The 26,092-nt window shown below is 45.2% G+C and overlaps 1 protein-coding gene across 14 annotated transcripts in view; it reads left to right on the top strand.

Annotated features, from left to right (window-relative positions):
• The first annotated feature begins 1,216 nt into the window (after positions 1-1,216).
• The window catches only part of celf5a (cugbp, Elav-like family member 5a), a 193,251-nt gene continuing 168,375 nt past the window's right edge, over positions 1,217-26,092 (top strand). For 6 of the 14 annotated variants that reach the window (XM_037115199.1, XM_037115187.1, XM_037115198.1 and 3 more), the window contains exons 1-2: positions 1,218-1,696; positions 17,642-17,724. In XM_037115199.1, the coding sequence (XP_036971094.1) occupies positions 1,339-1,696; positions 17,642-17,724 (441 nt within the window). In that variant the 5' untranslated portion in view covers positions 1,218-1,338. Of the gene's footprint in view, positions 1,697-17,641; positions 17,725-26,092 lie in introns of all 14 variants that reach the window. The other 8 variants (XM_037115189.1, XM_037115188.1, XM_037115184.1 and 5 more) reach the window with 4 other exon arrangements.

The raw sequence follows: 26,092 nt of genomic DNA, 5'->3' as shown, positions 1-26,092 counted from the left end.
TTCTGGGGACATTGATCATGCTGCGTGAGCTGCATGGAGCCTTTTGTGAGTGTTTCCTCTGTTTATTTTATGTCCCCATCTACTTCGGTTGTTGAGGAGAAATGCTACAACACTGTTTTGTTGTAAGCTCCGGAGATGTTTAGCGGTTGAGTAGATAATGACTTCATTTTCATTTTAGGGTGACTTGTTCCTTTAAGCTTCTTGCTTAAATTTCTCTCCCTCATTTGCCTAATTTCTCTGTCATGAATCCTCTATATTTCGCACACTGATAGTGGACATTTAGATATACAGCCGCATTTTTGACATCAACACAGCAGTTTTCATCATTCAGATCAGGGCACTGATGAACTACTATTTATAGACCTGCTGACTGTTATATGTTTAGTCGCAGGAGAAGTAACCCTGCACATTTCTACTCGAGTACTGCGCTGAAGCACAGTCTCGCTTTTAACTTTGTGGAAGCGTAACACTTTTCTCCAGCGCAGTTCAGAGGCAAATATTGCACTGCTTTACCTCATTTATCTACAAAGTTTCTGCAGTTTTCAATTAAATTTTTATCCAACCGCTGCAGAAACTTTTGCAAGATATTACTCCCTAACGTCAGCGTTTTACTCCACTACATAGTGAGAATCAGCACGGCCGCTGCAACTGAAATGCACCGCTGTGACAGCTGCACATCAGTGCTTTCGGAGAGGGTGAGTTACGTCCACATTTCCTGCCAACCACTCGTTCACTGTGAGTCAACTAACACTTCGAATGACGGGCTTTTTGCTTTTTTGGACGGGAGACGTTCGGACGAGTCAGAGTAGGAAACACACAGGTGTGGGATGATAAAGTCAACGATGGCTGTCAGGACTTCCTGGAGCACTTCCACGTGTGAAGGAGCCATCACTGATGCTGTTTGTAACGTCTGGGCTGCTCCTGCTGTGACAGTCCAACACGTCCTCTGCTGCTCTCACTCAGCCAAATGATCTGGGGGTTACTTCTTCCACAACGGGCGGTATTTTACATACATGCTCAGTCATGGCCAAACCCACACTTCATACATTCCCACACAACCCTCACCAGCCTGTTGGCCTCTCCCTGAGCTGCAGTACCCGTCTCCTGACACTGGGTGTCGCTCCAGAGCGTCTAATGTCGCTGCTGCGCGCTCGCTCCGCCGCGACTCCCCCTCCCCTCCACCTCCGCCTCCTCTCCCTCTCCTCTCTCCGCTTTGTACTGTGTGTGCGTGTGTGTTGTGTGTCGGATAGAAAGTCAGCCTGGTTTCCAGCTGAGTGCTTGCTCTCTCACAGTGTGTGTGTGTGTTGTCATTATTATCCACTCTGCTCCCAGCTCAGAATGGCCAGATTCACTCAGACTGAAACAAGAAGGCAGCACCATCCACAGCAGCCCCAGCCCGCTCACTCCAGCCTGGTTTTCACCGGACCGGGGGCGCCACCGACCCAACAACCACTACTACTTATCCCACACCAGCACCAGTACCCTCAGATCACATTTCCGAAACCCATGAACGGGTCAGAACCCATTTCAATTCATCCGGAGAGCGGCAACATGAAAGACCAAGATGCCATTAAGCTGTTTATCGGGCAGATACCGCGGAACTTGGAGGAAAAAGACCTGAAACCTCTGTTTGAACAGTTTGGGAAAATCCACGAACTGACAGTTCTCAAGGACCGATACACCGGCATGCACAAAGGTAACGTGTCGCCCCTCCAGTGGCTGCGAGGCCCGCTTATATGTCTTGATATCATTTCTGATCATTTTCTAACCTATTGAACTCGAGCGTGTTAAAAACAGGTTCGCGTATTTACGCGTGTATGTCACTTCTTCTTAATCCGATACGGAGTCGCTTTACTATTATATACATATTTATGATGAAAGGAAATCATAAAATCTTCATGTGCATCATCGCTCACACGTTTTCATTTTACATTCATGGTTTTTGTCATGTTGTCCCAGTTGTAGTGGCGTAATAACGCGCGTTGTTTCCTCACGGCGTCATATTTCGGAGGCATTTTTATTTATTTTTTTTACGTTTCCATCTTGATAATTCCACCTTTTTTTTTCCTCAATACGCGTGCAAACAAAATGGAAGCTTTTACAAACAGTGTGCGGTATCGTGTTTCTGCGTCTCATAGAGCATTTGGACAGTGTTTTTCTTGACGCGCTCTTAAGTGGGGCAGAGGCGCTTGGAAAGGAAAGGATGCATTTTTAAAGAGCCTCCCCCTGCCAGTCCCCTCCGTCTCCTCGCGCAGGGGCGGCATCATTTATTCATCCATATGCTTTCTTTAACATCGCCCCATGTGCGAGTAGGGGCCGGGTCGCAAATAACCCCAAAAAAAAAAAGAAAAGAAAAAAAAAAAAATCAGTTCAATACCACAACGTCTCCAAAAGGGCGCCAGAGCTGTCGCAAGATGACGGACGGAGAGAGGGCAGTGCTGCTACTGCTGCTGCTGCTGCTGCTGCTGCTGCTCAGGCGGAGGGCTGAGAGTGTAAATCCACTCCGCTCACTGTACACAGTGACAACTTCCACCCTCCATAATGAAGTTGGTTATATCAGGGATGGATAGTGTACATCACTGCTGCCTGGGTGGGAGAACCGCATCACACAATACGTGGTCCCCCTCCTCACAGACGAGCCACGCAGTGTTAGACGTCATCACCACCATCACCACCACCATCATCACCACCATCATCATCATCATCATCATGAACTTTGATTTTGTTTGTCACATTTCATTTGTATTCTCACTCAGCCATGTTGGACACAAACCACGGGCAGCTGCAGGGCTGCGCCTGTCTGCTGTTTGAAACAATCACTCATAATAATAATAATAATAATAATAATAATAATAATAATAATAATGATAATAATAATGATTATGATGATGATAATGATAATTATTAGTTCCATTGTAATCACAAGATCACATCTCTGCTGTAATTGCTTGCAACACAAGATTCACAATTCAAAGGGAGAACAAAAGTTTATTCTTTTGCACAACATTTATGTGTTTCTAAAAACTGGGAAAAAAAAAAAGAAAAAAAGGCCGCTCTCCTCCTCTTCCTGATCTTGGACTTCTGCAGAGCAGATGTTGGCACTTGAAGGATGTTAGTCGAGGAGATAAGCCCCTTTATTACGGTGACATTTAGAAAAAAGACAAGACAATCTGTGACAATAATGTAAATGCCATTTGAAAACAGTGCAAACAATGCCACGTCGCTGTATGAGATACAGGGGCACCGTCAAGAAATACTGCATGTGTTACCATCGCAACGGTTGTCCACAGCTGTCACAAAGCCCCCCTCGCACTGAGGCCGCGTCACCAATGCAATAATTCTGCTGTATATATTCATTAATATGGATTCATTGATCGCCCCAACTTTAACGACATGAGACGCTTTGAATACATTTTGATAAATGGGATTAAAAAATGTATATCAATACATAGATTTTTATTTTATTATGTGCAGTATCCTCTGTAGTGATTGAAATGTTGTGCTCGGTTTTATGAAGGTTTCTTGTGCTCTATAGATATTTTCCATCCAGGCTCTTATCTGTCACATATATGGAGCCGGATGCTCCTGATTCCACAGTTGGTATTGTGAGTGAGTGTGGAGGAGGAAAGACTCTTTTTTCTTTCCCTTTCTTCTCAGTGTAGCTCTCATTTGGCATTCATCGGTATGTGTTTGTGCATGTGTGTGCATACATATACTAAAATGTCATTGTCCCGTGTTGCATAATGATTGCACTATTTAGCACGTGAGTGATCGTCGCCTGATCACGGTGTCAGGGAAAAAGACAAATTCAGGCCCTTGGATGTGTTTCCATGCAGAGAAAATAGAGCTTTGACAGATCTGAATGTAGTTCAAGTGAAATATATAAAGAGATTACTGTAACATAAATTACATTTATTGGCAGCGGTAGATTAGAATAGTGATTTGTTTTTGCTGATCCACTGTTTTCATCACATTTGAATAGTCTCTTATGGCTTTTCTTCATTGTATTTTTATAACTATCATCATTTATGACATAATTCATGCTCTTATGATTAGATCTTCCACTTTTCAGTGAAACTGACTCTTCCTCAGGTCTGAAATGCAAAACTTTGTAACAAATTAAAATCCTCTTTTCAGAAAATGTAACAGAGTTTGTGAGAACTTATATACTGACGTATATTGTATGTCAATCAGGCGTTCCTTCCCATTTTGAATCTAAAACATGAACTCATATAAATGTAAGTAGACAAGGTCGCCTCTCTGATCAGATTAGATAATAACATAACTGTGAAAATGACTGAATTGTAGAAGTTCATTGTCACCTTTATTCATTAACTTACAGACAACTAATTCATTTTAGATAAGTACTGTCCAGGCAAATTAAATGGCTTATAAATGTAATGAATCCAGGCCACACACAATTAACAATACATAATCAAACCCTAATGTGCCAATGATCTCTGATGAGGTTATTTTATAGTTAATCACATTATTAAGCAGAAAAAAGGATTACGGGTATGGAAACACTGGAACAGCAGCCACAAAGGAACACATTCAGACTGACAAAATACGTTGATGGACAGAAGGATAAACACACAGACGCACACACACACACACACACACACACACACACACACGCTCGTTATCACTCCTAGTGTCGTGTGTTTCGGTAGTCACTGCACTTATTCTGTCATTCTGATTCTCATTTCGTCCACATTGTGCTCTCTGTGTTTATTATTTCCTCTTTTCTTTTCTTTTCTTTTTTTTTTTGCAACTATTTTTCCCCTTGGTAATCCATGAGGGAAAACATGGAATTAGTTTGTAACGCGTGATAATAATGCATGGCCATAATAACTTGACTCAAGAGGATTAGCAAATGTGCATTGTCTGAAGCAGCAGTCTCTTGGGTGATCAGCTGGTTGCCTCCCTAAACAGTGGCTGCCTCTGCCAATTAAAAATTCAGTCTAGTCTGCCTCTTCAAATGATTAATTCTGCCCACGCTGTCGATGGCCTGCCAATTATTGTCGCCCAATTGGTATTAATAGGTAGAGGATTTCCTGATGTGGAATTTATCATAGACTGTGAAAACTTCTCCCTTTGGCTCTAATTAGCCTGCACTTATAGTGCATGCAGAACACACACTTGCACATTTATGCACATGCATATATGCAGAACTAAGGCTTTAATCTGTGGATGTTTCTTTTTCATGTGTGTCGGCTGCTGGTCTTTTTTGTTTTTTTGTTTTTTTTTTCGGTCTGATTTTCTTTTATTTATTTGATTTTGGAAGAAAGTGGATGCACACATGAAGAAGCACTTAAAGAGAATAGGCTGAATGTGTTTCTGTGTCCAGTCGCATTGAGTCGCTCCTCATCTGGACAGATTTTATCCCACGAGTTCGGCTGAGGTTGACTAATCTTCCCTTGTGCGGTTAAGTAACCTGCACTCTAACGAGAGAGAGAGAAAGAGAGCTGCTTCTTCTTCTTCTTCTTCTTCTTCAGGTGTGATTCAGCACAGCAGACAGACAAAACAATCCCTATGCTGCCTCACTTCAATCTGCCGACCGGCACAGCCCGGGTATCAATATTAAGCTATTGTCGGGTATCATTGTGTTAATGCATTTATAAATGGACCAGAGATATTGCCCCGGACCTCAGCCAAGCAGAGGCGCATTAAATCACAGAATAATCTAATGAAATATTTATTCAAGATTTTATTTTTTTTTCACGCTCTGAGCTAGTGTGATGGATAGCGTCCCTCTGTGGGTTGGCCTCCCAATAAAACAGAGAGGAGCAGGGAAACAGAGATGGATGGAACGTAGCGTGTGCATATTAACATGAGACCACACTTTACCCATTTACATCATGAAGTGATACCTGAGCGACAGCAGCACCGACGGAACTCTGGTTTGTTGACGATGTTCTCTCCTCTCTGATTGAATGGAAGCGCGAGCTCCCTCTGCACGTCGCCATATTGTGCGCGCCTTATGGAGAGTGTCAAAGATCACGGCACTGCTGTAGGACAGCATCTCCCCTGAGGAAACAGATGGGATAAACTCACTTACAGACTATAAACAGAGCTGCTGAAGTGATATAGATGGTACATACACAACACGCTGTGATAGTTTTACTAGTTAAAGTGTAGTACGGGCATGTGCAGAAGGAAAGGGGGGCGGGGGGGTCTGAGGGTGCCCGAACACCTGCCCCTGTGGCCCTGATGTTCAAAGTGCCCCTTTGTATGGAGTGTATTTTATTTTACACTATTGTTGTTGTTTTCTGGGTGAAGGTCTTTCCATGGCCCTCATCAAGAAGGGCAAGATAACAATTAAGGTAATTTAGCGCTGACTAAATGACCTCGCAGTCGGCTGACATCACATTATGACAGTGGTTCTGGTATATAGCATGAGCATTAAGCTGTATCAAATAGTTCTTCCGGGTGTTTTTGCTAGTTTGGGCGACAGAATGATACCATTTATAAGCATCTCAAAGTTTGCTAATGCTAAATCTAGCTCGCTGATTTAAACTGATTAAGCGACTAGCTTTTTGTTTCAGAAATGACTGAAGAGAATAATGGATTATCAAAAAAATACTGTGTTCTTTTTAATCGACTGATTGCTGCTGCTCTAGCTCCATGTGCCCTTTTCAAATTTAGAGCACCTGCTACGCCTCTGCACGGCCCTGGTGCATATAGGCCTTTTGCCCGTATGACAATTGTATGGCTGCTAATGAAACAGAGCAACTTCATAAAGGTGTCGACTCCGTTTCGGCTGAGCATGTTAACACCGAGGCACAGGAAAAACAATTCTGTCTCCCTGCAGTTTTGTGCAGTGATTCGATTTAACAAATCAAGGATAAAATCTTCTGTCAGGGCTAGTGAGCGAAGGCCACCGAGCCAAGCTAATGCAGTAACAACACTCGCCTCGCAATCTTTAAACGTCTGTAAATATTGTAATAAGCAACAGGGCTTTCCTCATAAAAGATGCAGCAGCTCAACTGGTACTGACAGGCGCTATGGGCCTTGACTTCAGGATGAGGAGCTTTGCCTCGCTCTCTCTTTCCCTCTTTTTTCTGTTGGTTTTCCAAGGAGATTGCCAATCTCGGATGCCGACAAGGCCGTGCTGCTCTGCTGGAGGTCAGTGTCCGCACACCAAACTCACCTGGCTTTTATTCGGTCCCCGCTTCTCTTCCCCTTAATCCCTGCCCGAGAGAGCCTTTCAGATGGATTGATTTCCTGCTCGAATGCAACATTCATTACGGCTCGCAGTATATTATGCTTTCATTATGTTGGAAGTGCAGTTATTCCGTGACCTTTCAGGAATGTTTGCTCTTAATGGGTGCCTGGAGCAGGAGACGAATATGGGAAGATGTACTGTGAGGTCCGAGGGAAAACACGGACCAATTTCATCACCGAGACACTCGTTTATGAAGCCATACACTCCACGTGTATTTCATTAGACTGGACTAAATGGAGTTTTGCGGTGTCTGTTGCAGGAGCGTCGCGTTCGGAGGCATGAATTGTAATAGCATGTTAGGAGCGTTAAAGCAATTTTAAAAGGTTCTTTCATCAGTTGGCTACCTGGAGGGAAACCCATTTGTTATTCTGTCGTGCCGTTTGCTGCTTGAAGTCTGTTTATTCAAATATCTTGATGTTATCATTGTATTATTGTTGCTGTGATAAAATATTACCATTAATATAACCCTGAAATGTGACAAAAAATATATATATTTGTATATAAGAAAAAGGAAAGAAAGAAGCTCTCTATTTTGGATTAAATCTGGAAATATGATTTAGCATTCATTACATTTATTGGGACACTTTTGGGGCTGTTTGAAGATGTCGGGCTCAAACGTTCTCTGCTGTGTTTTAGCTCCAGTTTCTCTTTCAGAGTCAGTCGGAGCGTGCCACTTTCTTGTGCATGCACAAAGGTCACACAGCTATTTCCTTAGTCTAAATAGAGGGATAGAAGCCTATCTATTTTGTATGTGTAGCTTAGCAGAGAGTGCCATTGCCTACAGAGCAGAGTGTGCTCTTATGGGGGGGGGGGGGGGGATGGGGGTTGTAAAGGCACAGAGAAGAGAAAAAAAGGAAGGGAGAGACAGAGGGAGGGATGGAGGGAGGGAGGAGAGGAGGGAGGAGGGGGTTGGTGGTTTCTGTTAGAATAGCATGAGCTCTTTAATGTTGTGTTTGAGCCTGGCTGGGCACAGACTCATTTTAGAAGCAAAATGAAATAACAAGGGAGAGGGGAGAGAGGAGATTTTAATGCAATGTTTTGTGATAATCCCTCTCCATTTTGGAATGGTTCAGGAGAACTCATGCGATAAAGCCTTGTACAAGCCTGGAAAATAATAACTTATTTGTCTTGCCTTATAGTACTGTGCCCTTGGAGGGCTCGCTAACCCCCGTGTTTTGGCCAAAAAAACAATCACAGATTAGTCAAGCTGTCACATCTCTGTGATTGCCAAATGGTTGAGCCCTTGATGCTTGTGTGAATGAACAATGCACGAATGTCGTACATGTATCAGCCCGAGAGTGCGTGCGCGAACACAAGATATGGCTTAGCGCCGCCACTCCGTCGTACAGGACAGGGAGGGAGGACGACACACGCGCGCAGGGGTGGCCCGCAAGGCAAATGACAGACGGACACACGGGCGCAAACAGTAGATGTATGGACAGATGGATAAGTGGAGGGGAGAAGAGGAGATGAAGCGTTTGTCAGGGATGCAGAAACAAATAGTTGCTTTTATCCCAAGGCCTTGCGGGAGAAGAGTGATGGCTAAGCTTGGGACACGGAGGATCCCCTCCGACAGGTTGGGAGCTTTTTGGACACTCGGGGGAGGGTGGAGGAGGAGGAGGAGGAGGAGGAGGAGGAGAGGAGGCTCAAGTTCGACAGATGCGCAAAATAATCACGTGAAAGCTGCAAACACAAGAAAATCCCCCCGGCAAAACGAGTAATACTAATAATATTCCTTCCTAATATACTTCCGTCGCGATGTAATATTCCAATATTACTGCTGCTGGTGCACATGCTATGACTTCTGCTACTGGTCTCAGAGGTGATTTACTATTTTTATGGATGTTAGCATTCCTAAATTACCAATGCAAACAACAATGAAATGCTTATATTAGCTAAAACAACAGACTAGAGATGCTAAAAAAGGAGATTTTTTTTTTTTTTTTTTTACAACATGAATAAGCCACCACATTATCTCCCTAAATGGTGATTATGACAATGGTAAACAAGGCTATCAGCGTCGAGACCAAGATTTTAACCAGTCCCCAACTTGCGATGAGGACACATTTTCGGATCGGAAGAAATGTCTATGAACGCTCAGGTCCGTGAGGGATGTGTGAAGATACATGCTGCTCAGCACGGTTATAAATAGAAATTCTGTGGTATTTCCGAAAATAGGTTAAGCTGCCATTGCTGCACTGCTGGCATGACATCACTGATTGCCTGCCAGCCTCCCCCAAAAGACTGCTCCCATACTGTGCTCAAAAAGGAGGGGGGGAGACCGGGAAGGAGCATCTGTGGGCGAATGCAGGGCCACCTTCCTCCCCCTCACACACACACTCGTTTCCAGCCCCCATCGCCCCCCCACCCCTGTACCCTCCATCACGCGGCCATCCCTCCCCTCACTCCTTCCATCTATCTTCCCCGCTGAAGCGCCGACGCTGTAGCTAACAGTGTCTGTGCTTTATTGCCAGAGACACAAACTGGTCAAGGAGCTTTGTACTGGAGATGTATCGCATCCACAGTTTTTTTTTTTTTTTTTTTCCAAGATACAAGCAAATTGTGTGCCAAAATAGTGCAGGAGACACGGGATGAGGGGGGGCATTTGTGTTTTTCCTTTTTTGATGATAAAATGTTAATGCGGTCGCATGAGCGGAGCGTGTGGACTTTATGTGAGATCCAACATGGCAGCCGTTCTGTGGTTCACTACTCAACGGTAGATCTGGCTTAATTAAAAAAGACTACTCAAATTAATTAATGGCTGATGGGTTCTCATATCTGTTTCATCTGCTCTTTTGGTTCACGTCAGACTTCTGTCCTTGCCATCCCTCTGATCTATCTACCTACCTACCTACCTACCTACCTACCTACCTATCTATCTATCTATCTATCTATCTATCTATCTATCTATCTATCTATCTATCTATCTATCTATCTATCTGTCTATCTGTCTATCTGTCGACCTGTCGACCTGTCGACCTGTCGACCTGTCGACCTGTCGACCTACCTTACTAGTCCCTACTTTTTTTTCCCTGTTTGGTCATTAACACAGTATTTCGGGAATCCACTGGGCTCAATGCGGCTACCAGGAAATATACGTCAATACAATTAACACACTGTTGCCTGCTTGTTAGTCAGGCCATTAGTGTTAATTATTACCCTTCTGCAGCTCAGTGGCGACAAGAGATAAATAAATAAAAAAAGGCAAGAAAGAAAGCTGGGACAAGGACACAAAGTTGTATTTTTATTCTTTTTTAAATTTTTTTTTTTTTTTGCATAGCATAATTGAAAGTATGTGTTTGGAATGCAGCATGCTCTGCTCCATTTGGCGCATACACAGAATGGAAAAGACACAACCATAAGAAGCTCTCATTACAGGTTTGTTTACGTGCAATTAAGGTTTTTCGCTCAAGGTGGGCTGCGTTCAGCGCGTGTGGTACAGACGGATTGGATTTTTTTCTTTTTTCTTTCCTTCTCGCACGTCTTTCCCCCTCATTCCTCTTTCAGTCACTCCATCCGAGCAACCTCTGGGCCCTTTGAAGCGCCGTCTTTAAAGGTATCTAAAATCAAAGTGACTGAAAACCTGATCCGTCTCTCTGTCTGCAGTCAGTTTGCAGCTGCCAGTCATCTTGTGATTGTGGCTTTGCCGGGATCAATTGATCTGTCTAAAAGGTTTAAATGCCTTTTCACCTTTGGAACGAGGACAAGCATTGTTGGGGAATATTGCATGAAATATGTATATTAGGTACGATAAATGAGGACTTTGCATCAGTAGAAGTGTAGCACGCCGTGTTGTGCCATACACAGCAGAAGGCGATGTGCCTGAGCCAAGTGGAAGTGATTTTATTACTTCCGTTCGCCTGGTTTGTTTTTCCAAGAGGTTGTACATGAAAAGGAGGAGATTCAGTTTTCTGACTTTGACTTGTGGGGAGAGGGGCTCGGAGAAACTTTTATTGATTTCCTTGTAAATCCCCTGGCCGGAGCAGCAGACGTGGCTGGGAGGAGGGAGGGAGGGCGCGACAGGGCTGGAGAGACGGGACTTGGCAGGTAAACCCGTGTTGCCCTCCCAGAAGTAGCACGGCGGGAGGCAGTAAGTGTGAACCTACACATTATTTACAGCTCTGTGAAACTCCATCCATTAACAGTGACAATTAGCTTGCTCATCAGGGATGCAGGCCACTAGATGTATTTATAGATCGGGCCCTGGCTTTAATAGCAGAAGAGGGATGGAGTGCGCAGATAGTCTACAAAAGTCAAGGCGTACTTTAAAGGCTACTGTAGATGCCAAAGGGCTGTATCCTAAGTGTTATCCTGAGCCACATATTGAAAGATTTCTGGCTGACTTGGGGAATGGGGCGACCAGTCGCAATCTATCACGTCACCCCTGGGAAAGTGCACCTTCTGCCAAGCGGAATTATCTCAGCAACTTTATCAGGAACCGGTTGGAAGTGTATCACTGTTTCCAGCCTTTCCAGCGGCGCTACGCCTACAGCATAGAGCCGTAAGTACATATGTCAGCTCTGGAGAGAAATCCTCTACAGTTGGATTATATATGAAGAACCACTTCTGCCCTGAGAGAACTGTTTAACCTCAGAGCCACACAATTGTGCGAGAGCGAGGGCGTTGAAGTCTCTCTCTCTTCATTGTCAGAACGGCTTTCTTGCGGAGCCTTTCATGAAGAATTCATTGCATTCGTCACACTCATTAGGCAATGCATGCCACAACATAACACGTGCATGTAAACGTTGTGTAGCATTCACACCTGCATGTGGCCGGCTGGCCCCTCGGGATATGCCGCCTATGGATCTGTTTGACTGCTGCTTGGAGGCTAGTGTAGTCTGAATGAGCGGGTAGCAACAAATCAATGGCTGAGGTCTCCTGCTCAGGGGTCAGAGAGGATACTAGGGAGGGACTATTTCTTGCCCTCATGATGGACACCGATGCTCCTCTGCACTCCACGATGTTTATCCCCCCACCCCCACCCCCACGGCCATTGCTCAAGGTGAGGGGATAATGGGCGGAGCAGTGAAAGGAGAAATGAAGGAGGATTTGGAGCTTGGATGTGGCAGAGATGAAGGGATGGGGTGATTGATGAAGGAGTGATGGAGGAGTGTAGTCGGCTTCAGGATCATGAGATGGTGACTGAGCACAGTCGCTGGCTGCCTTTAAGGTGGCTGTCTGACTTAATTAAGGTTTACAGGTTACGCTAGGCTACTGCTTATATTACAGTGCTCATTACAAGCCCATTAGGCCCGGGCAGAGAAAATATTGTTGTCAGAACAATGAGTGAGAGCATTTTCAAGAGTCCATCTCACAACTCCATGCTCTGGCTCTTCTTTATTATACCTCTCCATCTGTCCTCCCTCAACCTGTCCTCCTCTCCCCTCCCAGAACATTGCTGTGATTGTTGCAGTGTGTGAACAGATCGAGGATCTTTTTTTTTTTTTTTTTTTTTTTCCAAAGGTGAGGGAGTGATTATATGAGTTAACAGCTTCTCCGAGACCAGACTGATTACCCACCTCACGGTCAATCTGCGCCACCGAGCCTCCTGCCTCCCCAACCGCCGATGATTCAGGTCATAATCACATTGTATCAGTGCTGATGATGTGTGTTTCAGCTTCCGACCCCTCTGAAAGGCTATCAGTCCCCCCTCGGAGCCCCACATGGCAGTAAATGAAGTAAGCAAGTAATCTACCCACAGTGATAGCATTTTCCAAAGAGTGCAAATGATGTGTGAGGGTGCAGGCGAGGCTGGTGCCAGCACTGGCTCGTTTTTCTGCTACCTTCACACTTTCTGGCCATGGAAAAGCCACACTGAGAGCAAGTTCACACTTTTTCATAACACTGGGGCAGTTTGGCTCCTCTGGGGCGAGGAGATGGAGAAAAGGGAGCAAAGTGGGTATGAAAGGCGGAGTGGAAAGAGAGGTTGTGGTTTAAGCTAGTCTACAAGGAATTGCATTCATATTTGACGATTCTGCAGCTCAGTGTAGAAGTAGGACGTTTACTGAGCTCCTGCAGTTGACACCACAGATTGCTGCCTGTTGCTACGGTCACAGGCTCCATATATTTTTGATTTCTTTATGGTCCTGCTAGCATGTGCAGCTGAATATCATTAGGTGCTAAGGTTGTTGGGTAAAACGTTGCTGGATTGCTGCCAATACGCATAACACACAGGTCTATGGATATTAGCAATGCCAGCAAACAAATGAGAGGGCCATTGTTTAAAGTCAGAGGCCCATGGAGCTCGTGGTGCTTTCAATTTAATGATCATTTTATTAAATGAATGACTTTCACATTTCAAAGGTTACCATCTTTGAGAAACAGCACTTTGTTAAGGGAATAGTGTTATAAGCTGGCAAATGAAAGCGACACAGTAAAGTTACTGATCAATACACCAGGCTGCATGTATTTCCCTTAAGGGGGATGGAAAGTTAATGGACTAATTTAATAATGTATTCAGCATTGGGGCCGCCACTGTCGTTCACGAATGCGAGTGCGTTGCACCCTTCAGTGCGGTGCTCGGTGGCAACATCACAGCAGACGGTGGTGAAGTTGCTTTGCCAGCTAGCTGTGATAGCTACACAATAAAACAGCGTCAACGGTCAAAAAGGGTGAGAAAAAGCAAAAACATGTCAATATGTTACTTTACATACTTGTCAGATATGTAAAGTAAGAGCCCTACTTTGGTGGTAGTATAAAGCTGTTTGCTGATGAGGATCTGTTCACCAGAACATGTCTGGTGAAGGCCCGTTGAAGCTGGTGATTGACATGATTGGCGTCATGAGCTCATTTTGAACTTGTGAGTGAGTGAGTGTATCTTTGAGTTGAAAGATAACTTAGCAGATTGTAGTCTCTATCGTGACACTAAATTATGTTAACGGTTATTGTATTGATTGGTGAATTGATTTTGTGCTGACAGTATATTCCTTATAGTGGCATAAGATAATTTACGAATGACAGTGAGTTCTTGCTTTAATTCATGCAAGACGCCTCGTTGAGTTTGACTGATGCTGTTAATGTATTGAGCTGCACGGTCAGATTTATTTATTTTTTTGAATAACACGTGGTTAATGTTTGGACTAACTATGTAGGTGGTTAATTCAGTTTAGCTCCTCCAGTCCTCTTATTTCATACAAATTCACACACTGGATGATTTGTGGAATTGAAGGATAAAAAAGAAACAACATTTCAAGACTGTAGATTAGCATTGTTTAACACATGTAGTAGGTGCAGTGTGTTCATCTGTGTATCTGTGCGCACATGTTTGTGACTTCATACACATAGGTTTGCAAAGGTCAAGTGTTTACATGTATCTGGGTCGACAAGAGCTGTGTCCCAATTCGATACTTCACTGCAATTTGAAGCAGGTTTTGATCATGCGGATGACAAAATGTGGCATTGTGGACATGCGCATTATTGCCCCATAATGCATTGCACAAAGGGAACTTGAGGAGCTGCTCTCAGCAAGTGAAGCCTTGTATTTATACAAGTTTAGGGTCATTTCCTGTTATTGACTTGTTGTGCGGCGAAAACAAAATGACTCGTAACGGTAAGAGATTTGGGACACAGTCGGTGTGTTAATTGAATAAGTGTTCTTGATATAAGTGCTTGGACACAGTAAGAAAGTACCAGAATCAGGTGTGTTTGTGTAGACGTAGATGTTCTCACCAGGACCTGTAACCTTAACAATACAATTAGCATCCTACTGAGCCGCCACGACAGATACATACATTTTTGGGAGCGGAGAGCCTCAGCCTCGGTGAATGTAAATGGCTGCAGTCGCCACAGCAATACAGTATCTCCCACCGCTCTCTCTCTCTCGTTCTCTATCCGTCTCTGCCGCCCACTTGCTCTCTCTCTCTCTCTCTCTCTCTCTTCCATGTAAGACTCTTTAATTACATGCCAATTCAACACAGTGGAGATGGAGAGACTCAGCCCCATTTCCCAGTACACACACAGCGCGCACACACTTAAAAAATATAGCATTAAGAAACAGGAGACGAGAGGAGCCGAGTTGGCACTGATGGAGCGAAAGAAGTCGGGAGACGAGGGGAGGATGAGAGAGAGAGAGAGAGAGAGAGAGAGGAGGGAAAGGGAGCAGGGAGGAGAGGAGAAATGTTTTTTTCTCTTCGGAGCTGAAATCAATGTGCGAGATAAGGCTGTTTTAGGTTTCTATCAGATGATGCAGAGGATCATCTCCTCACAACGGGAAGGCTTCCCCCATTGCTGTGTCAGCAGGCTCCGATTACAGTGGCTTTTTGTTGTGTTTCAAACAATTTCATCATGCTCGCCCCCCCCCTTCACACTTTTGCACTTGGTATGCAATGCAGCACTGGCAATTTGTACGTGTTTGGATTCCAATTATGAAGTTGTTAAAGCTCTTTCGCCTGTGGCCTGCAAATTCTTATTAAGCCATACATTAAAGAGCACAGAATCACATTTAAATGGAGTTCATGTTTCTCTTTTGTTTGCCAGCTTCGTGGTTGTTATTAATTTATTCTCAATGCCCTATGCATTACACATTAACAAATAAATCGCCTTTGTGATTGTAATGCAAAAGACTTGTTTCTTATTCAGAGATGGGGGCCGGCATTTGTCAAGTAAACCAACAACAACAAGCCCGGAGAGAGTGGAAGAGAGAGAAAAACAAGCACCAAAATGGAGCCATTCCCTCCGATTAGCCTCAGCCATTTGTGAAACAAACAAACAAACAAACCGAAAAACAACAATGACATCTCTGCAGTCTTTTTTTTTACAAGCTGACACAGAAGAGAGAAAGAGGATTTAGACAGCAGTGTGAGTGATTGAGCGATTTGCTCGGTGGCCATTGGAAATCATTAGGTTAGGGGTGCTGGGACAAGGGAGGCTGTGGGGAGGGCTGCACCGTGACACCAGCGCTACAGTCGGCCACCTCAGAGGTCACGACCCTGGGCCGACTCCATCACTATCTGTCTTTCTCGCGCTGAAAAGCATGGCGCCGTGCCGAGCAACTGTCCACGAACAAAAGGAGGAGCGGTGTGAAATGGGGAGGAGAGAACTGGATTTGATTTGGTCGAGAGTGATCAAACGCTCGCTGTATATAAAAATGTGCAAAGTCGCACACGTGCAGACACTTCGTGCTTCGGGTAGGTTACAAGTCAATCAATGAATCAATGGCTGACATGGCCTTTTTTAACCCCGCTGTTTGATGCAGTCCTGCAGAGGTTACAGTGGGGACGCAGCCAAAGCGCAAGGGTCATTGAAACAGCAGGACGAAAAAAAAAAAAGTACACGTGCGCAGGCGAACGACAAAAACGGATGGCGGGTGAAAGCGATCTCGAATGCAAGAGGAAAAAAACAGATTGGAATATCGTCCGTGTAAAGACACTTAATACACCGCCACCCACTGAATACATTTGCCTGTTGAAATGAGATCCAAAATGCAGTGGCTGCTAATAAACCGTCTTCAGAGTGGCAGAAATATGATGCACAGTAACCCATATGAACCTCATTAATAGAACACAAGCAAATCTATTTATTCAGACAGTCAGGGGGAAAATGATTGCCTCAATACTCCATCTGGTTTCGCGCCATCTCTCCTTCTCCCTGCCTTCTTTCTTCTCCCCTTTATGTATTCAGTGATTTTGACAGATGTTGTGTGTACGTGCGCGCTTAACATTCGTGCTCGGCGGCTGTTTGTGTGTGTGTGTGTGTGTGTGTATGTGTGTGTGCACGCATGGCAGCACATGCGGAGTCTTACAGTTTCACCCCGGAGAGGTTTAACGCCACCTCCCATCCTCCCCTCTTCTCCACCAGTATTTTCCCCCTCCTTCCTCCATCCCTACACTGATCTCCTGCCTTCTTCTCCGGTCTCCAACCTCCCGATACTCTCCTGCCGTCCCGTTTTCTTTTGTCTCCGCCGCTGTCACAACTATTCAGGGTGGGGGGCGCTGGTCGGGCTGCTAGGAGCTCTTGAAAGGACGCGGCGCTGGGGATGAGGGAGGCTGGACGGGCCTGGTGACTCATCCAAAGCGTCTTCTGCTCATATTCTACTCTATTTTTTGTTTGTTGTGGTTTTGTTTTTTTTGTATCGCAAGGTTTCCTGTTGTCATTAACTTGCTCTAGTTATTCTCAGACATTTTCACTAACCCATGAGACCCTCTTGACAGATGTGGCTTCTTCCTTTTATTAATAGCTTCAGTATCTGGACCTAAGCAATCATCATACCGAAACAGGACAAGCATCATGCTTTTTTTCCTCCAAATTCTCCAAATGCTTTGTAATTCATTTTCATCTGTGACCTCATATTCTTAGCTGCCAATTATTTCAGTCATTTTTTAATCTAATTAAGTTAACGTATGTTCGATTGGTATGTCTAATGTCAAGGTATGTTTGACTCTAATGAAGTTTCTACGTCGTCTTCCCCCGTCACAGGTTGTGCATTCCTCACCTACTGCGCCAGAGAGTCGGCCATCAAAGCCCAGAACGCCCTCCATGAACAGAAAACACTGCCAGGGGTAAGTCTCTCTCCCTCTCTCTGTCCCTATCTGTCTGTCTGTCTCTTCCCCCCCTCTTCCCAGTCTCTCCCTTTTTCTCTCTATGGCGGTCGGCCGTGCCATCTGCACCCGGCTGCACACCAGCCGGCATTCTCCTTGTATAGTCCCAGAGATGAAAAACACTTTGGAAAGCAATTCAATCAATAGCTCAGCCTTTTGAAGGCCTGGTTTCAACTTTTCCATGTGTCTGTTCCCCGGGGGATATTGCCAGCATTGATCAGACCCACTCTGCCTCGCACTTTTTGAAGCGATAGCAAAGGGTGACAGTTTTTGAGGGGGCGAAAGCTCTGCATTCCTGCAAAGGTGCTACCAGCAGACGAAATGTCATACAAGGCTTGGAATAATGATATTGAAATAATTCATTTGATGAAGAGAAAAAAAACAAAAAACGTTCTATTACATGTTGATTTGTGCCCACGGTGTTAGCGCATTCATCTGAATTATATATGCATTTGTGTTTGTGAGACGCTTGTGCACAGATGTGATTTTCCTGTATCTGTGTGGGATTCTGACAAGTGTTAAAAAATTGTCAGATAGAGACAGAAGGAAGGAAGGGAGGGTAGAAATTGCTCCCCACAGAGGCAGCGTGGCTTAACATGCTCGGATCAAGAGCGAGCCAGACGGAAACATCAGTAGAGACCCACTCCCGCCCCTGCCACCCCCCAGCATCCCCTCTGATGGAAGACAAAGAGCCTGAGAAGCCTCAGCCAAAAGGCACATGTTTCAGTTAAACATGCAAATACAACTACACACAAACTATGGACATTTTTTTTTTCCTGTGGCTTTCAGGAAAAAGAAGTTGTCTCGTTTTTTTTCCTGCAAATTAGCCACGCACGAGGCTGGAGGGCGTTGTTCTCCTCCTTTTTTTTCTTCTGCTTTTGAATAATAAGATGGAAGTTCTCTCACATAATGCCAGAGGATGTGCTCATGAGAGGTCATAACTGTGTTCAGCAGTGTGTCCAATAAAAGATGATTCTCTGATTTCTTCGCCGCTTTTGTCAGTGGTCTGGCTTTTTGGTGAGCTTCTCTCTCACGCCTCCTTGTCATTAATTACGTCCCCCCCAACCCCCCCATGCCATTCTGGCAGATCGTCGGGAAAGTTCGACCTACCTGTGGGATTAAATAGTTGATGTGTCTGAATGTTTAAATGAGCGTACAGACTCTGACTCACTCGCCTTCTCCCTCCCTCCTTTCTCTTTGTTTGTTCTGAGCATGACTCCAAACCATCTGGGCTCTGAAAGGTTTAACAATCATCTGAATGGAGTGCTATAAACATCATTACTATAAACAACATCACTTAATGTAAACGGAAAAAAGCAACCAAAAGAAAATTAAAAAAATTATTTGATGACTGTACAGCCATGATGCGTGGAGTATGCACAGATGAGCACCCACAGCCTCGCATGTCGAGTTTCTCACAGTGCTGAAAGCTCTTCCTGTCGAGTGTGCGAACACACACTCAGGCTGCACTGTATCACTTGTGAGAAACAAAGCCCTCTTCGTGTACCTTTCAGTCCTGCTTTTGGACCTCCCGCTCACTTCCCCTCTACCCTTCAGCCGGTCCTGTCCACCCCACATCCTCCTGTCTCCCCCTCTCTCCCGTCGCTCCCGTGCCGCTTTGCTCTTCCTGAGACAGAGCGTGTCATAGAAATGTAACAGGCAGACATTGATGGGTGTCAGGCCTCACAGATGAGGGTGCTCTGCTGTTCCCTTCAACTTCACTCGCACGCACAGAAACACCAGCGGTCCATGGAAGCACAGTGCACGCTCTAAAACTGCAGCCATACAGGTACAACTCAAGCTCCTGACGGCTACAGTGGCTTAGGACAACAGAAAAAAATCTACTATGATACAAAAGGAAATATCATGCAGGACTTTGTTTAATTCCCATGCTGCATTGCGCTGTGTGTGTTCTGTATTTGTGCATTCGTCTGCCCCCCCGTTGCCTCTCTGTCCTCCTCTCTCTCTCTCTCTCTCTCGAGCCTCCCCGCTCCTAAATCTTTTGCGATGTGACCCCTGTTGCTTCACTGCTTGATGGTAAGTAGATATGCCAGTTGTTTGTTTGCAAAATGCTGCTTGATATGCAGTTTGCCAGGGGCTACGGTGTAATTAATGTAAACTAGGAATCCTCCAGAGATGGGTTATGAGTGATTAACGTGTGCAAGTAACCCCTGCATTGCTGCTCCGCTCACAGGGGGCTCTGACCGGTGTGGCTGCTCATCCATATCTGTAATTTTTTTCCAAACACATTTGAATCAGTTTTTGCTTCGACCAACCAAAATCCTGCCGGACTTTACTTGTTGCAAATGAAGTATAAGCATGTACGAAAATTGCACCGCCTAACAAGCTACCCTGAATCTTATGGAGGGCCCTTTGTGGACACCAAGCACAAACGAGCCCAGACGCACACACACACACACACACACGCTAGCGGCACACGCATTGACACCAGCATGCAGATGGAGTGTTGGAATTTTTGGGCAAGACGTCAGCTGGGTTAACACCTTGTGTCTGCTGTAATGTCCTTTACTAAAGTACTGAATCTTTTGCAGAGAGACCGCACTTTAAATACAAGTTATAACCCTGGAGATCTGAGTCCTGCTCGGCTACGGATCACCTCAGGTCACTGCTGGTGAGGGCAAGCGCGTTTCAAAAGAGTGGCTGCTTCGGCTGAAAGTAACCATTAGTTGTCGATCATTCTGTTGGTTATTTACTTCATTAATAGATTAGTACTTTGGTCTGTAAAATGTCAGATGATGGTGAAAAACGTTGTTCGGCGCTTCTAAAATGTCTTGTTTTGTCTGTATTAAGCTTACTGATAAAGAGGAGGAACAAAACCACAAATTCATATATTATTCATATATCGTATTTAAGGAGCTGGAATCAGAGAATTTGACATCTAATTGCTAAATTTCCACAGCTTTAGTGACCTCCCTTTTCAGATATGCAAAAGAGGACGAGCAACTTGCGTGTACGTCGTGGCTGCGCACCCAAACAAGCAAGAAAACGCGAGCTGAGATGATTTTAGTGTTTCGAGAGAACACAGTGAACTGTGCCATCCGACGTGGTATTACTGAACTCCTGATCGAAATGTTGTTTCTTTTGTCTCCCGCGTCTATTCCAGTTTGTGCACGGATCAACTTCTTCGATTCGCCCGTGTGCATGTGTGTGTTCAGCAAATCCTCCGCGGGCAGGTGCGCTCCTCCAAAACGATGAAAGCCACTTTATAAGAGAGGTGATTACAGAATGCTAACACGTTGGATTCACAGAGTGGAAATAATGCTTTCTCTAAATTGTATCAAAAATGTGGTTCGGTAGAGTAAGCACAAAAAAAAAAAAACAAACTCTAAGGATTGTTAATTATCGAGACATCAAGTGCCGTGTGTCTGCAGATGCTAGCATGGAGGCGCTTTGTGCCACACACACACACACAAACCCCCACAACTGTCCTCTTATTATTAGAAAGAAGTGCTTGTGTTCTTGGATGTTATTATCCATGTGCCCCCTGTTACACATTAGCTGCTGAAAGGAACAGTATGGCCTAATGCAAGTGTACTGGACTGGAATATAGATTCCTGCGGTGAAGGGTGATGGGAACCTTGGGGACGCGAGTGCCTGACATAAGTTTGGCCGCCGAATAGGAGAGGCTCTGACAGTTTACCAGGTGTGTGTTGCTTGGCTCCATTAGCCGTGTGTGTTTGTGCATGTGTGGTAAGCTGGCTTTGCATTGCAGCCAGCCCTATGTAGTTACAGATATCAGTGTTTAAAGGTGGGAAGAAAAACATGTGCACATGGCAGCTTGCCGTGATCACACACCGCCCACGACAGCGAGGCTTGAATACATTATTTGTGTCCTGTTTCGTGCTTGTTTGCCACTGATGGAGATGCACTTTCTTTGTGTATTACATAACCATACCAATGCCTTTGTGTCTATGCGAATCTGCTTGCGTGTGTTAATTTTAAAACACAGGAATCAGTGTTTTTTTTTCTTTTTTCTCTCACCGAATGAATCGTAAAGCCTCCTCTTGTGACCCGGACAACCCGATGACCCTTCATGACATTGTTTCTTGAAACAGGCTGTCAGTTGAGGCCCGATGGCTGCTTCTATAGCTGTGTGCGCATCTGAGCATCACAGCTCTCCGCAGAGAGATTCCGCAAAGAGATTTACTCCACCCAGCTTCAGCGTCAGCGACAAAATCCTGCGTCCTCCACGCTATCCCCTCTCGCCCGATCCCCCTCTCTCCTCAAACTCTCTGTCCTCCCTCACCGCCGCTCCTCAAATCCAGTAGATCCAAGAAATAATCTCAGCCACTGTAGCAGGTCCATTTACTGTAGCATGGGGAAAAAAAAACCCAAACATGCCACCCATGCTAGGGTTGTGTAGAACAGTGAAGAGGCAACGATGGAAATGTTTTTGCTGCGTGCATCTACTCCTGGTATTAGTAGAGCTAGACCTGAGGTGTGTGTGTGTGTGTGTGTGTGTGTGTGTGTGTGTGTGTGTGTGGTGGTGGTGGTGGTGGGGGTGTAAGAGGCTGGCAGTGATTCAGGAGGCAGGTTTATGGAAATAGCAGCCACATTAAAAAACCCAATGAGAGCAGGGAGAAGATTATGCTCCAGCACACACATGTGGGCTCCTGCAATGTCAACACTCTAAGTAGATCCCCTCCCTCTCAATTGCCTCCGTCTCCCTCCGTCTCCGTCTCTGCCTCCCTCGCTCTTGCGCCGTGCCCTCTGCCGCGCGAGTGCCTGCGCCGTTAGTCCGCCGTGCGCGCGCACGTGGGCCCTCTCATGTTTCTGTGTGCGTTGCGCGAATTAATGTGTTTGTTTGTGCTGCCGGTTGAATTTGCCGGTGCTCATCTCGGCCATAATAGGACGCGTGCGAAGCGAGGAGCGGTATGCAGGGGCTGCGCTGCGGAGAGGGCGGCCGACCTCGCGCTCTTGGAAACGAGGCTGCCGTGCGATGGAGCCGTTCCTCGACACGCCGCACGAGCGCCCAGCCTTCCGCGGGGTTTTTCGCACGCACACGCAGGCACACAAACCTCACATGTACACCCGTAGTTTTGCGTGCGTGCTATCCACCTGTTCATCAACTAGAGCAAAGCTGTGCCGGCTTAGCTGCCACAAAAGCTGAATAATTCAGTGCCACACTCTGTGAAGGTTGGCGAAGTACGAGTGCGGTGTATTGTACGATTGTGTGTGTGTGTGTGTGTACTGTATGTGCCTGCGTTGAGTGGGCAGGGGGGGTTGGGGCGTGAGTGGAGCGGGCTGGTCAGCATGAAGGCAATCGGTGCTGGCAGGATTGGAGGCCTTGTAGTCAGGGAGTGGGGACTCATTAGAATTTAGCCTTTGGATAACAGGAGTGTGTGTTTGTGTGTGTGTGTGTTTTCAGGAAGAAGTTCATAGTGGAGGGGGAAGTTGAAAAAGGCATGGTCAAGGTCTTTTCCTCTTTAAAACATCTTTCTCGGCTTTATGAATTATACACAGATATGTGGTGCGAATGTATCATCTGAGTTTAAAGTAGAATACCATTTCTGCACAGCCTTTACTTAGTTTTTCAGTTTTTTTTGTTTTTTTTTTAATCACACATGGACTTGTCTGTAAGCTCTCTGTGCTTCTGAAATTAGCAAACACATCCATAAGGACCCGGATGTCCGTTAAAACGTTCCAACACCGTACGTTATGAGCGTTTGCTCTTCCAGAAACAAGCTGTTCTCAATGCTACAATGAGCTGAACGGCTGCTGATGTCTGTTTTGTAGATACAGGTATTCTGTGGTTTTCTTTGCCTGTGACCTGGCCTCTCTCTGAAATCAAAAAAAGTCTGATCACACTGATAAGTAGGAGGAGCAGGTGGTGTTATAGAAAAGTCTAGAGGACCGGGGTGTACGTGCACATGTTTATTACTGAGGTGCATTCTTATTATACAGGGGGCAACATCACCACAGTGCCAGTAGCGGAATGTAAGCACAACAAAACTAGTTTTCTTCGAGTGTGTGTGTTTGTGTAAGTGTTTGTGTGTCTGCTGTAATGGCATATCGGTGTAATGTACGCACAGTAAAGAGCTGCTGTTGCAGAGTGCTCCTAAGGGAACTAAAGCCCCACACCCTTACAACTTGCACTCGTTCTCTCTCTCTCTCTCTGTCTCTCTCTCTCTCTCTCACGTGAATATACACACACCCGAAGCGGCGGCGGCGGCGGGGGGATGGGGGGGCTACAAATAGACTAAAATACACAGGGTAACTGTTGGCGCCATCACAGTGATGCTTGTTTTCCACCTTCTGTCTCGCTGTTGCTCCTCTGGTACCCCTTTAACACACACACACACACACACACACACACACACACACACACACACACACACCTCTCCTTTGTTGGCTTCGTTTTTTTTTTGTTTTTTTTTTTCGTGTGGTAGATTAGCCACATATTTAGAGAAGCCTTCTTCTCCCCGGGGGAATTGGCTTCGGAGGATATGTGGAAGAAAAGAGCGGGATGTGCACTGTGCACCTGCCTTCGGAGAATAAACAACACCCACTGAAACACTGAAAATGTGTTTCATCATGACATTCCAGTTCATTTTAGGCCGTATATAAATGCAGTGGTCTCCCACTATAATGAATGTTGTAGTATCTGTTACTTTTAAATGCTTATTTGTGTGAAAATAATGCAAAACAGTAATATGTATACCATATGGTAGTCAGATGGAACAAAAAATAATTGCATTGTCATTCATTGCAGTCAAAGATTGCAGTCTATAAAAGCAGCTGTCATCATATATGGAGCAAAACACCTGCCCCCCGAATTTCAGAAGTTCAGGAGCTGGCTTTGAGTCACAGATGACCGTGTTTTGACCCCGTCACTGACATTACCACTGATGACAATACAATGCTGCTCCCCCTCCCTCTGCTCATGTTACATCTCGCTAACCGGCTCTCGGGGCAAGACGTCGCCTGAAATACCAAAATAATCCAGTGTGCACCCTGCCCATTAAGCCACTTCACAGGGAGAAGTGTGCTATTTTTTTTTTTAGAACAGTACAGGTTAGCGAAAAAGCTGAATTATTAATGTTTTGATATTTTTAGTCTGTTTAACCTATTTCTGGTTGTGGCTGGAGACTGCTCGCCCGCCTGTCTGTGAGATTCAATCATGTGACACAGCTGTGATCTGGGTTATAGAGCTGTGTAATGGGGGAAAGTGTGTGTGTGTGTGTGTGTGTGGGTTTTGTTTTTGGACGTTTGAATATCACTGCCCGTACACCAGACTAACATGTGCTGGTCTGGCTCATTTTGATGCCGTGCAGTGCGGATCAGCACTGCGAAGCATCACCTGTACCAGCGGGGCAGAACCAGATGAGTCTGGTTTAATTCCAGGCCGGCGGGCATGGCTGCGCAGACCCCGCGCAGGAGAGGCGAGGCCCAGATACCGACTGACAATCCATCTGTTGGGTCCCTGCACAGGCTTGTACAGGTGTGCCACTGCCCCGCAGACACAAAGAGGAAGAGTGGGAGTGAGTGGAGGGGTTCGCACACGGATGATAAACTACGGCCCTGAATAGATGTGTGTGTGTGTGTGTGTGTACGTGTTTGGTCGAGAGTGTGTCCTTGTGAGCATGTTGAACAAGGGAGGGGAAAGATTAGCTTACATAAACTCGACATCCAAACAGATAAGGCCACAGTTTAAGATGCATGGGCGATGGTGGAAAGTGATTAAGTACATAACCAAGTTAAGATACTTGTACTTCACTTGAGTATTTCCATTTTTTCCTTTTTTACTCTATACTTTTACATCACGGAGGGAAACATGATCTTTTTTGGATTCAGTTACCGGTTACTATAGAGATTCAAATTATTAATTCAACATGTTATGAAGAAATATATATTATATGTCATTATAGGTTAAACTATGAACACAGAAATGCATCAATAATTAAAATCCAATCGTATGATATAAATGATTTTTTAATGGACCTTCTGCATAAGGAGTACCTTTACTATGCAGAAGGTCCATTAAAGAATAATTTAGTGTAAGTATATTTTGATGCTAGTTCTCACATCACATTTTGAGTGCAGGACTTTGACTTGTTTCAGAGCAATCCTACACTCTAACCACTTTTAACTTCAGTCAAAGATCTAAGTATCCCTTCCACCATTGGGCACAGGCAAGTTTAGCCGAGAACATGTCGGTTCACTCAATAATGAAGGACACACTTAAAACGCATCACCCGACGTGGCTAATCGGAGCTGACATCTCGCTGGCTGGACCCTGTGCCTGTGGGAGAGAGAGGGGGGTGAGTGGAGAGTGTGTGTGAGAGATTAGAGGGGGGTGAAGTGACAG

This window comes from Acanthopagrus latus, chromosome 11 (assembly GCF_904848185.1).
Source record: "Acanthopagrus latus isolate v.2019 chromosome 11, fAcaLat1.1, whole genome shotgun sequence".
NCBI classification, from domain to species: Eukaryota; Metazoa; Chordata; class Actinopteri; order Spariformes; family Sparidae; genus Acanthopagrus; species Acanthopagrus latus.
Note: the sequence above shows the minus strand (reverse complement) of the source record. Positions and strands in the feature narration are given on the sequence as shown.